At 44.1% G+C, this 15920-nt stretch overlaps 1 protein-coding gene across 7 annotated transcripts in view; it reads right to left on the bottom strand.

Moving 5' to 3' along the window:
- The window catches only part of LOC141048421 (class I histocompatibility antigen, F10 alpha chain-like), a 490026-nt gene that overhangs the window by 265204 nt on the left and 208902 nt on the right, over positions 1–15920 (bottom strand). For 5 of the 7 annotated variants that reach the window (XM_073543973.1, XM_073543972.1, XM_073543974.1 and 2 more), the window contains exon 1: positions 15749–15905. The exons of 1 other annotated variant lie outside the window; for it this stretch is intronic. In XM_073543973.1, coding sequence (XP_073400074.1) covers positions 15749–15797 — 49 coding nt within the window. In that variant the 5' untranslated portion in view covers positions 15798–15905. Of the gene's footprint in view, positions 1–15748; positions 15906–15920 lie in introns of those variants that run through there. One more of the 7 variants, XM_073543971.1, reaches the window with a different exon arrangement.

Raw genomic sequence — 15920 nt, 5'->3', positions numbered from 1 at the left:
ACTCACCACTTCTCGTGGCAGCCTGTTCCACTCATTGATCACTCTAACTGTCAAAAAGTTTTTTCTAATATCTAATCTGTGCCTCCTCCCATTCAGTTTCATCCCATTGCTTCTAGTCTTTCCTCGTGCAAATGAGAATAAAGTTGATCCTTCTAAAATGTGACAGCCCTTTAGATATTTGTAGACAGCTATTAAGTCTCCTCTCAGTCTTCTCTTTTGCAAACTAAACATTCCCAAATCCTGCAACCTTTCCTCATAAGACAGGGTTTGCAGACCGGTCACCATTCTGGTCGCTCTTTTCTGAACTTGCTCCAGTTTGTTGATGTCTTTTTTAAAATGTGGTGCCCAAAACTGGACACAATATTCCAGATGAGGTCTGACCAAAGAGGAGTAGAGGGAAATAATGACTTCACGTGATCTAGACTGTATGCTTCTGTTAATACATCCTAGAATTGCATTTGCCATTTTTGCTGCTGCATCACACTGTTGACTCATATTCAGTCTGTGATCTATTAGTATACCCAAGTCTTTTTCACATGTGCTGTCACTTAGCCCTATTCCTCCCATTCTATATCTGCTTTTTTCATTTTTATTGCCCAGATGTAGTACTTTGCATTTCTCCCTGTTAAAAACCATTCTGTTAGTTGCTGCCCACTTCTCCAGTTTATTTAAATCTTTTTGAATCCTCTCTCTCTCTTCTCTAGTATTAGCTATCCCTCCTAGCTTTGTGTCATCAGCAAATTTAATCAGTTTACCCTCAATTCCTTCATCTAAATCGTTGATAAAGATGTTGAACAATACAGGGCCCAGGACAGAGCCCTGTGGTACCCCACTTGAGACATTCTTCCAACTGGATGTGCAGCCATTTACGACCACTCTTTGGGTCCGATCACTAAGCCAGTTATGAATCCACCTAACAGTTGCCTTGTCCATTCCATACTTAGTCATTTTTTCAATAAGGATTGTATGAGAGACTTTGTCAAATGCTTTGCTGAAGTCAAGATATACTATATCTACAGCATTTCCTTGATCCACCCAATCAGTGATACCATCATAGAAGGAAATTAAGTTAGTCTGACATGACTTATTAGTTACAAACCCATGCTGACTCTGTTTAATCACTTCATTCTTATCCAGGTATTGACATACATGTTGTTTAATAATTTGTTCAAAGATCTTTCCTGGTATAGAAGTCAGACTCACCGGCCTATAGTTGCCTGGGTCCACCTTCTTCCCCTTTTTGAAGATAGGAACAACATTTGCTCTTCTCCAGTCTTCTGGCACTTCTCCTGTTCTCCAAGAATTTTCAAAGATTATGGAGAGGGGTTCAAAAATTTCTTCTGCTATCTCCTTCAGTACTCTTGGGTGTAATTCATCTGGACCTGGAGACTTGAATTCATTTAGGTTAGCTAAGTGTTTCCTCACTATCTTTCTGTTTATAGATATCCTGGATTCTTCTATTCCCTTAATAGGACAGTGAATAACAGTTGATGTTACATTTCCTTTCTGAGAGAAAACAGATGCAAAATAGGAATTTAAAAGTTCAGCCTTCTCAACATCCTGTCTTACCATTTCATCATTTTCATCCTGTAAAAATCCTATAGCATCTTTGACTTTTCTTTTACTTTTGACATATCCCCAAAATCCTTTAATATTGCTTTTGACATCTCTTGCAAGCCTCAATTCATTTTCAGCTTTAGATAATCTGATTTGTGCCCTGCAGGTTCTGCAGACAGCATTATATTCTTCTTTAGATATGCCTCCCTCTTTCCATTTTATAAACATTTTTTTCTTCCTTTTTAGCATGTGCTTAAGTTCTGTGTTCATCCATCCTGGTTTCCTTAAATGCTTCCTGTTCTTCCCTCTTTTTGGAATTGTTAACAATTGTGCTTTGAGAATTTCATTTTTCAAGATTTCCCATCCTTCCTGGACATTTTTGTCTTTAAGGATATCCAGCCATTGGATCCCTCCAATTCTCTTTCTGAATCCCTTAAAATCTGCCTTTCTGAAATCTAACCTTGACGTCTGAGTCTTCACAGGTCTTCCGCCTCTAGTTATCCAAAATTCTAAAATAGCATGGTCGCTACCTCCTAGGGTCCCAGCCACTTTTACCTCCTCAACCATTTCCTCCCTGTTTATAAGGATTAGATCCAAGGTAGCAGTTCCCCTTGTTTTCTCCCTTACCTTTTGGAAGATAAAGTTGTCAGCAAGAGAGGATAAGAATTTCCTTGACCTGTTAGTTTTGCCTGAGAGAGATTCCCAACAAATGTCTGGATAGTTGAAATCTCCCATGACAACTATGTCATATTTTTTGGAGAACTTGGCCATTTGATGCATAAAGAGTTCATCCATATCTTCATTTTGCACAGGCGGCCTGTAGTAAATGCCTACAATGGTGTCCTTTCCATTGTTCTGTCCTTATATTCTTACCCAAACAGTTTCCACAGAACTCCCAGTCTCTGAAGCTTCAATCTCTGTGCAGATATACGCGTTTCTAACATACAATGCGACACCCCCTCCTCGTTTATCAAGTCTGTTTCTTGCAAATAAGTTGTATCCTTCTAGTCTTGTATTCCAATCATGTGTATTGTCCCACCAAGTTTCAGTGATTCCAATGACATCATATTTCTTTTCCTGTGTTAGTAGTTCCAATTCTCCTTGTTTGTTGCCCATGCTTTGTGCATTAGTATAGAAACATTTTAGTTTGTGATTGGTTTCTCTTTCTCCAATATTTTTATTAATTAGATTCTTTCGTCTTTGTTCTTCCTTTCCACTTCTAATAGCAGAGTTCTCAATAGCATTTGTCAGGTGTATGGCTTTTTCTGGTCTTTTGCTTCCCTTCCCATGTTTTTCTAGTTTAAAGCTCTCCTTACAAGTGTAGCAAGGCGACTTCCAAATACATGCTTTCCAGTCTTCGTAAGGTGCACCCCATCTCTAGCAAGTAGTTCATCGTATAAGTAGTTCACTCCGTGATCCAGAAATCCAAATCGTTGCTGACGGCACCATCGACGTAGCCAGTTGTTCACCTGCAGAATCTTATTCCACCTCCTTGTTCCATGGCCATCCACTTGGAGGATGGGAGAGAAGATTACCTGCGCTCCCAGTTCTTTCACTTTCTTGCCTAAGTCTTCAAAGTCTCTGCAGATGGTTTCCAGGTCGTTTCTTGCGGTGTCATTTGTCCCCACATGTAGTAGCAGGAATGGGTAGTCATCTGTAGGTCTGAAGAGTCCTGATATCCTGTCAGACACATCTTTAATTTTTGCACCTGGAAGACAGCACATTTCTCTTGAAGTTATATCCGGTCTGCAGATAGCGGCCTCTGTTCCTCTCAACAGGGAATCCCCCATGACCACCACTCTCCGTTTCTTCTTCACAACATTTTTCTTTCTCCATCCAGGAGGACTCTGAAGGCGTACAAGGTTGCTGTTTGTTGGCAAAGTCTTATCCTGATGTATTTCTTCATCGTTTTCCTGCGTGAGAGCCTGGTACTGGTTTCTGAGCAGTATGGGTGCTGACTGCCTCCTGATCCTCCTGCTTCTCTGGGTCACATGTCTCCATTCCTCTGTTTCTTCAGGTGCACTTCGAATTTCTTCTTTCTGTAACATGAAGAGATAATTCTGCTCTGTCCAAGAACTCTTCACCTTCCTTAATGATCTTCAACGTAGCTAACCTCTCTTCGAGATTTTGCAACTTTTCCTCCAACAGGGACACAAGCTTGCATTTGTGGCATGTGAAGTTTGGCTTTTCCACTGGTAAATCTGTGAACATGTAGCAAGAAATGCAGCTCACCAAATGGCTCCTGGCCTCTTCCATCTTGAGATTTCTTAAAAACGATGAAAGATGAGCCGATTTCCTCTTTTCAGCTGCAACGGCCAAAACCCAGTGATCGTTGAGCTCGCGGAGACTCTTCACTTATCCCAGAAGGCACTGGGAATATGCAAATGATCTCCTCAAGTCTCTTCCCCTGGTTTTTCCGATTTCCTCTTTTCTGCTGCAACGGCCAAAACCCAGTGATCGTTGAGCTCGCGGAGACTCTTCACTTATCCCAGAAGGCACTGGGAATATGCAAATGATCTCCTCAAGACTCTTCCCCTGGTTTTTGAGGCTCAGCATGTGGGCTTGGTAATCTCCTTACTGAGTGGTGATCCACAAGCATGGGCTTTTTCACTACTTTCTGATTCACATGCATTTGAGTCAGTAGACTTTTTTTTCCCGCTCTTGGTTTAATCTATGATGATCCAGACAGACTGGCGTTAGCAGAGTCTAAAATACGCTCTCTACTCCAGGGTGAGCGACTGGCGGAGGATTACTGTACTGAATTTCGTCGCTGGGATGTGGACACTCAATGGAATGACCCTGCTCTAAGGAGTCAATTTTTGCATGGGGTTTCTGGAAGGGTTAAACAAGCTCTGCTAATGTATGAGACTCCCGCCTCTCTGGAGGCTGCTATGGTGCTTGTAGTACGCATTGATCGCCGCTTTCGTCAGAGGTCGCAGGAGACATTGCCTGTGGGGGGAGGGGCAGTTTCTGGTGAGGTTGCCTCGGGTGAATCCGTGGAACCTATGCAGATCGCTGGTATATCACATACACATAATAACAAGCATAAATGTCCCTTGCCCAGAAAGCAAGGGGTCTGTTTTTTTTGTGGCAAAAAAGGACATTTTATTAATGCTTGCCCCCTGGTACCTAAGAAAGACGTCCCGGCGGAAAACTGCTAGGCTCAGAGGGTCTGGAGGAGTCTAGTCTGAGCCTTTGCATATCCTCCATGGTGGTCTCCCAGTGTATGCTCCCTGCCAAGGTAGTAATCGGGGGCCAAGAGCTGTCAATTACTGTATTTGCAGATAGTGGTTCAGCTGCTAATCTCATTGATGAAAAGTTTGCGCGTACAGCGGGATTTAAGGTGGAAACGCTGCCTAATCCTATCCGGGTGGTTACCATCAATGCCTCCCCTCTCTCACAAGGGGAGATTAAAGAGTTTGTGGCTGATGTAAAACTCCACATTGGGGTCCTACACTCTGAGCGGGTAACATGTAAGGTGCTCAGTAATTTACCTGCTCAGGTAGTTCTGGGGTTTCCATGGTTGTCTATGCACAATCCAGTGATTGATTGGAAGACCCAGGACATAATCCAGTGGAGCAGATATTGCCAGGAGAGTTGTCTGGCCACGTGTATCTCCGTAGTGACTCCCAGCATCCCGGAGCCACTGCTGGACTTTGCTGATATATTTTCTGAAAAAGGTTGTTCAGAGCTGCCACCGCACCGACCCTATGACTGTGCTATTAGGTTAAAACCGGGAGTTAAGCTACCGAAAGCCAGGATATTTAATATCTCAGGTCCTGAGAGGCAAGCTCTCAAAGAATACATTGCAGAAAGTCTAAGTAAAGGGCACATCAGGCCCTCATCATCTCCATTGGCGGCGGGGTTCTTTGTCAAGAAGATGGTGGATTACGCCCGTGTCTGGATTTCAGGTAACTCAACCAGATTACGGTTCGTGACCCATACCCGATGCCACTGATACCCGATTTGTTCAACCAGGTGTCTGGTGCCAAATGGTTTTCCAAGCTTGACCTCAGGAGGGCGTACAATCTCATAAGCGTCCGTCAAGGGGATGAATGGAAGACGGCATTTAATACCCCTGAGGGTCATTTTGAGAGTTTGGTGATGCCATTTGGGTTGACGAGCGCGCCAGCAGTGTTTCAACATTTCATAAATGATGTCTTTTCTCATCTGTTGGGGAAATTTGTTATTATATACCTTGATGACATTCTTATTTACTCACACGACCATGATGCACACATAGAGCATGTTAGGCAGGTATTGCAGTTGCTCAGGGAGAACAAGCTCTATGCCAAGCTTGAGAAATGTGTATTTGTCGTCCAAGAATTACCTTTTCTGGGTTATGTAATTTCCGCCGCAGGGTTTAAAATGGACACCGCTAAGGTGCAAGCGGTGCTGCAGTGGGAACGGCGTGATAATCTCAAGGCTTTTCAGCGATTCCTGGGCTTTTCCAACTATTATAGGAAATTTATTAAGAATTTTTCTATGATTGCTAAACCGCTCACTGACATGACTAAAAAAGGTACCAATTTTTCTGACTGGTCTGAGGCTGCTGTGCGCGCGACTGAATTCCTGAAAAACAGTTTTGCTTCAGCTCCCATCCTGGTTCAGCCTGATGTCTCCCTACCATTTACTGTGGAGGTGGATGCATCCGAGGTTGGAGTGGGGACGGTACTGTCTCAGGGTCCATCCTTGGGCAAATTGCGTCCGTGTGCCTACTTCTCCAAGAAGTTGTCGTCTGCCGAGCGTAATTGCGATATTGGTAACAGGGAATTGTTGGCCATCAAGTTGGCATTTGAGGAGTGGCGACACTTCTTGGAGGGGGCTGTCCATCAGATTACTGTTATAACAGACCATAAAAACCTGCTTTATTTAGAGTCTGCTAAACGCCTGTCCCCCAGACAGGCTCGCTGGGCGTTATTCTTCACCCGGTTCAATTTTTTTGTGACATACCTACCAGGTTCTAAGAATACTAAGGCGGACGCCTTGTCCAGATGTTTCCCGGGTGGAGAGCTACGTGAGGATCCGGTGCCTATCCTCCAAAAGGGTGTTGTGGTCTCGGCTCTCACAACAGAAGTTGAGGCAGAGATTGCTGAGGCACAGGAGGAGGTACCGCCGGATCTGCCTCCTAATAAATCGTTTGTGCCACTACACCTACGCTTAATGGTGTTAGGGGAACATCACGATACTGTCCTGGCGGACCACCGAGGGGTTAAGAGCACTCTGGAACTTGTATCACGTCGTTTTTGGTGGCCCAAAATCCGGCAGGACGTGGCCTCATATGTGTCAGCCTGTACCACGTGCGCATGGGCCAAGACACCACGCTCCCGTCCTGCTGGCACGTTACATCCTCTCTGTGTGCCCAGTAAGCCATGGACTGAGATTTCCATGGATTTCATTACGGATTTGCCCTCCTCGGCTGGGAACACGGTCATTCTGGTAATAGTTGATCGGTTCTCTAAAATGTCGCATTTCGTTGCTTTGCCATCTTTGCCCAATGCGAAGACCCTTGCTCAGGTATTTATTCGTGAGGTGGTCAGACTTCATGGTGTCCCGTCTGACATTGTATCTGATAGAGATACACAATTTGTGGCAAAATTTTGGAGAGCTTTTTGTTCACGCCTAGGGATTAAATTGTCTCATTCATCGGCTTTCCATCCGCAGTCGAATGGGCAGACTGAGCGTATGAACCAAAACCTGGAACAATACTTACGCTGTTTTGTGTCTGACAATCAGGAAGAGTGGTCGGCGTTTCTTCCTCTGGCTGAATTTGCAATAAACAATCATTGTCAGGAATCGTCTGGGGAATCTCCCTTCTTTTGTGTTTATGGTCAACATCCCCAATTCTGTACCTTGCGCCAAGGGTGCTCGGCGGGCGTCCCTGAGGAGGACCAGTTGGGATCACAATTGTCATCCGTTTGGAGGAGAGTAAAGCAGCGCTTGCTGAATGTAGGTTCTAGGTACAAACGTGTGGCTGACGGTAGACGCGTGCCAGGTCCGGACCTGTGTGTGGGTGATTGGGTGTGGTTGTCTACAAGGAACATCAAACTCAAAATACCATCGCTTAAGTTGGGTCCCAGGTTCATTGGTCCATTTAGGATCTCCGCAATTATCAACCCTGTGGCATTTCGTTTGGAGTTACCTGCCGCATACAAGATACATAATGTGTTTCACAAGGCGTTACTTAAGAAGGCCGTGGGTGCTGTTGATGTTTCTCCCGTGCCACCACCTCCCGTCTTGGTGGATGGCACGTGTCCAAGGTGGTTGACTCTCGGGTAGTGCGTCGCACTCTACAGTACCTGGTCCACTGGCGTGGCTATGGTCCAGAGGAGAGGACTTGGGTGCCGGCGTCGGACATACATGCGGACCGACTGGTTACGTTTCATTGCCGCCATCCGGACAAGCCGGGTCCTCGACATTGTGAGGTTCCTGGGGTCCCTCGTAGAAGGCGGGGTACTGTCATGTCGGACACTGTTCGCACCAGGGTGTCCGGCAGACAGCGGTAATATCCCATCCTACCACTTTGTTCTCAGCGGCGCTGGTTGGTCTTCTGATCCGGCTTGGATTGGGTTAACCAGGTTGTCATTCTGGCTGAGGTCTTAGCCACGCCCTCTGTTTTAAAATTTTCCTGCGTGACTATGGGCATCGCCGACTATAGCTCTTGCCTTGTGCTAGCGATACCGGTCTGGAGTGGTGGTCTAAGGAGCATACTGTTTCTGGTGTAGTATATTCCGTTGTTGCCATTTTGCCTCCCTGTGTTGTATTTGGTTGTCCTTGCACATTATTGTATTCCCGTGTGTACGCGGTGTGGTGCATTTCCTTTATCCCTGTCCATACGTATTTGTGGGGTTTGGTGTTTGGTCTCCTCACTGGGTGGAGGGTGGTGGGTTCAGCTTAGGGTTGGACAGGAGACAAGGACAGGGTGGAGGCCCAGGCAGGCACACCTTCAGTGTAAACCCTGGGTTGAGGGACAGACAGGGTTTCCCCTAGTCTGAGGGACACCGCAGGGGCCCCGGGGTTTCAGCCAAAAGTTACCTAGGCTGCCCATGACAGATATAAGGTGGTGTGCATGCTGAGTGTAAGGGCACGTTCACACCGGACACTGAACAGAAAAAAGAAAGACAGAAACATAATGATTAAATATCCTGCAGTAAATAAATAGCATAGTGGATGAAAATAATAGGATACACCTGGATGTACAGGATACACGCTTATATTCCTTGTATAAGCCGAGATTTTCAGCACATTTTTTTTGTGCTGACATCGCCCCCCCCTCGGCTTATACACGAGTCACTGCTGGCAGGGGAAGGGGGAGCAGCAGGGGCTGTGGCACAGAGCCACAGCCGCCAGCTAACAGAAAACATCATACTCACCCTTGAGGTGTCGTCGCTGGATCGGATCTCCATCCCTGCACCTCGTTGTTCCGGGGCTGGCAGCTCTTCCTGTGCTGAGCGATCACGTGTTACCGCTCAATAAGGTAATGAATATGCACGTATCTCGACTCCCATAGGCATGGAGCGCATATTCATTACTTTAATGAGCGGTACCACGTGACCGCTCAGCACAGGAAGAGCTGCCGGCCACAGAACAACAAGGTGCAGGGATGGAGATCCGACCCAGCGATGGCGCCAGGAGGGTGAGTAGAACGGGGGGGGGGCCGAGCCATACACGATGGGACAGGGGAGCTGAGGAATGCGAAGCAGGGGGAGCCACACATACCAGGACAGGATGGGGGGGAGCCACATATCAGGACAGGATGGGGGGAGCCACATACCAGGACAGGGATGAGGGGTCAATGCAATCCCGGCTTAGACTCGAGTCAATAAGCTTACCCAGTTTTCAGTGGCAAAAGTAGGTGCCTCGGCTTATACTCGGGTCGGCTTATACTCGGGTATATATGGTATGTAGTTTTCTTTCCTACACTGCAGCAGATGAACCACAATCTCCCACCATCCGGCTGTGGATATCAGGAGGTCGGTAGAATAAATGAATAGAAGAAATATCAGAAATGTTTTATGACCTCAGTTGTCGGCCCTGGCTGACCTGAGGTGAACTGATGAGCGTGGGAAAAAAATGCAGAAACTTTCCCACGCTCAGTAGTTCATCTCCAGGCAGCCAGTGAGGCTGCGCAGAGATGAACTAATTCATTCTGGCAGTAGTTTACAGCGGGCTTGTCGCATTAGCACCTGTCCCAATGTAAACCACTTAACCCCTTCTGATGGATTGCAGTGGGGGACCTGACTGACCAGCGGAGAGGTAAGTATATTGTTGCTTTTTTGTTTTATTTTTGTTACAGGTTCATGTTTTTTTATGGATTAGCAGAGGAATAAATATGGTCAAAAACTTGGTGCCTTTATTTAATTAAAACAATTTTAATTAATGTCTGTTTTTTAACCCTTTAATAGTCTAGGGTAAATAATGGATAGGTGTCTTATTGACAACTCTCCATTATTAATCGGCTTAATATCCCCTTTCAATAGCAAGGTGACATTAACCCTTTATTACCCCATATCCCACCTCTACACGGGAGTGGGATGAGAGAAGATAAGTGCCAGAAAAGGCTCATCTTATAGATGCGCCTTTTTTTGGGGTGTCTGGGGGCAGATTTTTGTAGCCAGGGGGGCCAAAAACAATGGTCCCTCTCATTAAAATCTGCCCTCACTCACTGGCTTTCCCTCTCTGGTGGAGCAAATTGCGTGAGAGCCCACGCAATTTTTTTCAATGAATTAAAGGGTTAACACCTACATGTCCCAAATTTTACACACATTCCCTAATCAAATTATTAGTCAAAGCCATATAAAAAACTAATTGAAATAAAATGGTTTACTGTTTGTAAACCATGTGTCATTTCATGTCGGGTTCCGTAATGTTTTCACAGAAGCCGACAATTGATTTAACGACTTTTATTCAATCTTACTGTGCAATATAAATAAATATGTATAAATTATACATACATATCATATATACATATATAAAAGATTATATATATGTCGGTGACAAATATAATTAGCTATTTAGTATAGTGTTGCTGACTAAAAATTATAGGGGGACCCCACGCCATTTTGTTCCTGGAAATAATCATTTTATTTATTAAATGCATGTCCATAATTTAGAACAACACTAGACTAATTGTATTTGGCACTAACGTGTGTGTATATATATATTTTTTAGTATGTTTATATTATATATGATATGTATATATAATATATAATATATATTATATGCATATATATTCTCTATATCTTCAATATAATATATGTATATTATTTTATGATTTTGTGTGTATACATATTTATATGTTATATATACTGTATATATTATCTAATATATAAAGCTCAAAGTGTGTATTTATGTATATATGTGTGTGTGTGTGTGTGTGTGTGTGTATGTCCGGGATTGGCATCCGCACAGTCGCAGCTACAGCCACAAAATTTGGCACACAGTCACACGCAGGGTGGATAAAAATCAATGTTTTTTAAAAAAAAAATAAAAAAAAAAAATCTGATTTTTTTTATTTAAATCGGATTTTTTTCAATAAACTGCTTTTTGGAGGAAAATATTTTACCATCCAAAGGTTCTTCCATCATGAGATAAAGCGGAGTTGTTTAACTCAGTAGAATAAAGGCTGTATATGTGTAACATTCACAATGCCATGCTCTTCCAGAGGTTTCTGTAGGATTAGTGGGCAGTTTCTCTCCTATATTATCACAGACGCTCGCTTTACTTACGCACTTCTCAAAACTGAATTTGACTCCGCAGAGGTCCCAGCCTCTTCTTCACAGCAAAAATGTTACAACATGAACAGAGGTGAGAAAAAGACCTTAATCCTATTGTTCTACAAACCTATGAATACAGAATCAACCCCTTCAGTGCCAAGTCTAAGAAGTTAGACAATATGTTTCTGATTGTTTGGAGTGGAATAGATCTGCACAACACAAGAAGAATGTGAATCTAAGTGTGAGGAGGAGGAAGGGCAAGCAGACAAGAAAATGAAAGTGAAACTTTGAGCACAATACTGCAGCATAGCCACAGACAGACAAGTCTGGATCTGTTTGTGTGTACGATCTGAGGTTTATTACATTCTTTCCTTATAATGGCAGCAGGCCGTAAAAGAGACCCAGTTTGGGAATATTTTAATGAAGCTCCTTCGCCTATCGGTAAGGCAGGCATGCGTGCAAAATGCAAACGATGCAACAAAGAGATGCAAGGCCTGGTGGCGCGAATGAGGCAACATCATGAGAAGTGCGGTGATGAAGATGACCAAAGAAACACTTCTGAACAGGCAGGATCTTCAGGTTGGTAAACATTTTTATTGAATCCTATTTCTAAAGACTGAACTGTCATGTGTGAGAAAAATTATATTTCTTATTATTACTGCATGTTACTGTCATTTGGTACAGTTATGAAGAAAAACAAATATTCCTTTTGGGGCAGGGGAAGTGATGTGTTGTGTACAATAAGCAGAAATTGTATAAACAATAAAATAACAGCATTGACTTTTTTTGTTTAGGGGAATTCATGGATTCTGGAAACTATCCACCTCCAAGATCACCATCATCCTGTTCTACAGTTTCAGAGTTATCCATCCAGGATAGTGCTTCATTAGCAGCAGCATCATCATCAGACACCCACAGCCACATATCACCATCACCCAAAAGGAAGAAAAAACCTTTACCTCCTGGAACCACCATAGATAGGTTTGTGATAAGAACTAGCAGATTAGAAAAAGAGTTGATTGATAAAAAAATTGCCCAGTTTATTTATGCAACGAACTCTTCTTTCCGTCTGACTGAGAACCCACATTTCATTAATATGGTTCAGTCACTGAGACCAGGATACAGTCCACCCAGCAGAGCTGATATTGCAGGGAAACTGCTGGATCAAGTGTATGACAGAGAAATGGAGCAATGTGCAACAGCTCTGGAGGGTAAAATTGTTAACCTAAGTATTGATGGGTGGAGTAATGTCCACAATGATCCTATTGTATGTGCTTGTATAACAACAGAAGGTAAAGTCTTCCTTGCACAAACAACTGATACGTCAGGAAATGCACACACAGCAGAATACTTACAAGAAGTGGCAGTAAAAGCTATAACGACATGTGAACAAAAATTCAAATGTCTAGTACGCAGTTTGGTCACTGACAATGCTGCAAACGTATCCAAGATGAGAAGAGATTTAGAAGAGCAGGGAGGGAATACAAAGCTGCTAATAACATATGGTTGCAGTGCTCATTTGCTGCACCTCTTAGCCAAAGACTTAAGTGTTCCAGAAATAAAGGCTAATGTTGTTGAAATTGCTAAATACTTCCGTAATAATCATTTTGCTGCAGCAGCTCTGAAAAGGATGGGTGGAACCAAGCTAACGCTCCCACAAGATGTTAGATGGAACTCTGTGGTGGACTGTTTTGAGCAGTATATCAAAAACTGGCCTATTCTGATGACACTTTGTGAAGAAAATCGAGATAAAATAGATGGCACTGTCACGGCCAAAATCCTCAACATTGGGCTTAAGAGAAATGTTGAACATATGCTGAGCTTCCTGAAACCCATCTCTCAAGCTTTAAACAAAATACAGAAAAATAGCTGTTTTATTGCGGATGCTGTTGAAATTTGGAAGGAACTGAGTGAACACTTAAAAACAGAACTACACATGGACAGAATTAAATTACAAGCAGTAAACAAACGAATGGGACAAGCACTGACTCCAGCTCATTTTTTGGCAAATATTGTCAATATCCAATATCAGGGTCAAAACCTAAGTGCTGAGGAAGAGGAGTTAGCTATGACATTATCCAGCAATCATCCATCTTTAATGCCAACTATAATAAACTTCAGAGCTAAGGGGGAACCATTCAAGAAATATATGTTTGCTGAAGATATTTTAAGGAAGGTCACACCAGTAAACTGGTGGAAGTCACTTAAGCACTTGGATTTAGAGACTGTTCAAGTAATGATTTCACTTTTAACAGCAGTAGCTTCTTCTGCAGGCGTTGAAAGAATATTCTCTTCCTTTGGACTCATTCATTCTAAATTGAGAAATCGGTTGGGACCCAATAAAGCAGGAAAGCTTGTTTTTCTTTTCCAGATTATGAATAGGAACAAAGAAGATGATGATGATGAAGATGACGACAAGTGAGCTACAGAGGACAGCAGGGACAGTAGTATTTAAGTTTTTCATGTGTCGGCTGGGCTGACAGTCTAAGTTTCTTAAAATATATATATATTTTGTTTAGCCAAATTAGTTATCAAACATGGATGTTTGTGTAAGCAAATAACTTATGCTGTAATGTTGTTATTGTTTCAGTTGAATAAATCTATTTAAATTGTTATTAAGTTCAGGATTATTTTAGCAAGTAGCAAGAACTAGTTTAGGTAGAAACTTTGATTTAAACCAAGCCTTACTGACTAGTGATTTAAATCGTGATTTAAATCAGTTAGATTTAAATCAAATCCACCCTGGTCACACGTCTAGACCCCGAGAGCGTCCTAGGCTATGTTGTGAGGCGAAATTTTAACCCCGCGCATTCCAATTTACCAAACAATTTTGCCCCTATCTACATAATTGGGAAAAAGTGTGTGCGTGTCAAGCCCCGCCCCTCAATTTGATGTCATAATGCCCCTATCTACATAATGAGGAAACAGTATGTGCGTATCAAGTCCCGCCCCTCATTATTTGTTATAATGGTTGCCATGGCGACGCTGATGTCATCATAGGTTGCAAGCCCCGCCTCTCATTATGATGTCATGTGGCTCGGCCGGTGATTCTCGTTTCTTTCCTTCCACCTCATGGCTGATGGACATATGGGGGGACCTCGAGGAGAAGGTCAGTGTCACCCAGGACTAACACACTGTAACAGCACCACAGTCACTGCACACTGGAGGGCGGAACTCAGAGCTGATTGGACAGGAGGTGCAGCGTCCTCCAATAGAAGGAATCTCCCACTGATCAGCAGTTACCGGGCAGAGGGAGGACGGAGAGGTGAGAGCTGGAGGAAGCGATGAGAGAGTCGGTTTCTTATTTGCTGATTTTCTCATTTGTACATTTTTCTTTTTTACAAGTTTAATAAGGAGAAAAGTTCTCCCAATAATAGAATACACGGCAGTGCGGCGCCCGGAGGGGAACACACAGGAAAACCACTGGAAAATATATAAGAGGCACAAAAATGGCCTCAAAGTGTCAGACGGTGAATTGTCCCAGACTCACATAAGTCTCTGGTGTTTTCCAAGGGTTGTGACCTTCAGTCACTGATCTCCCATCAATCACACAGAGGAGACACCAAGAATCATCATCAGGTCTCTGTACCCGGCCCAAACGGGGTCTGAGCCGAAAATCTGCATCAGAGGCAAATGGACAATTGTCCCCTATTGTGAAGGAGCAACCGGAGCTCAGAGAGAGAAATCACTGTGTGCCGCTGATCTCCCCCATCACCGCGATCCCTGGCACAATGGATCTCACCGGCTGTGATGCCGGGATCCACAGAGAGCGGCTGAGAGGAGCGGATTGTGATCTCCACAGTCATTGGAGTCACTAATAAGTGGTGATTTGCCCGCTGTGATGTTATTCGGCCAAGGAGGTCATTGGGGCCATCTTGGATCCCTCCCTTCTGTGTGATCACTGGTGAGATCAGTGGCCCAACATCATTTACCCTTTGATCCGCCACTTTGGAGCCATTTCTGAGCCTCTTATATAGACTTTGTAGCCGCTTTCAGGTGGATTCACCTCCGGGCCCCGCACTGCAGTGTATTCACCTCCGGGCCCCGCACTGCAGTGTATTCACCTCCGGGCCCCGCACTGCAGTGGATTCACCTCCGGGCCCCGCACTGCAGTGGATTCTCCTCCGGGCCCCGCACTGCAGTGGATTCTATTATTGAGAGCATTTCTGATAATAATTAAACTTGTAAATCAAAGAGAACAAGAAACCGACTTCAGCCTCGTCCTACATCGGGATCTCCTGGATCCGGTCACACGGTGATCACACCGATCCCTGGAGCCGACGCGGAGACCCCAGAAACAGCGCCATGTCCTCCTCACTATGGCTCCCACGACAGGCGCAGCTTCTCTAGTGGATTTCTGCCTCTTATAGAAGACAACACATTGATCCATAAACTCCAATCACAACAGACGACATAAATAAGACGTAATAATCGTCTGCGATCAGGAGCAATCACTGATCACCCTCTATACTCACCAGAACACACCGCAGACACGTGAAGGAGAAGCACAATGAGGGGCCACATCCCCCTGCCCCGATATATGGGGGGACCCCGAGGAGGAGAAGCTCAGTGTCACCCAGGACTGACACACTGTAATGGCTTCACAGTCTCTGTACACTGGAGGGCGGAGCTCAGCGCTGATTGGAC

Source organism: Dendrobates tinctorius, unplaced genomic scaffold, assembly GCF_039654945.1.
Source record: "Dendrobates tinctorius isolate UK_male_01 unplaced genomic scaffold, ASM3965494v1 ptg000135l, whole genome shotgun sequence".
Taxonomy (NCBI): domain Eukaryota; kingdom Metazoa; phylum Chordata; class Amphibia; order Anura; family Dendrobatidae; genus Dendrobates; species Dendrobates tinctorius.
The sequence above is the reverse complement of the archived record's forward strand: the minus strand, read 5'-3'. Positions and strand labels throughout refer to the sequence as shown.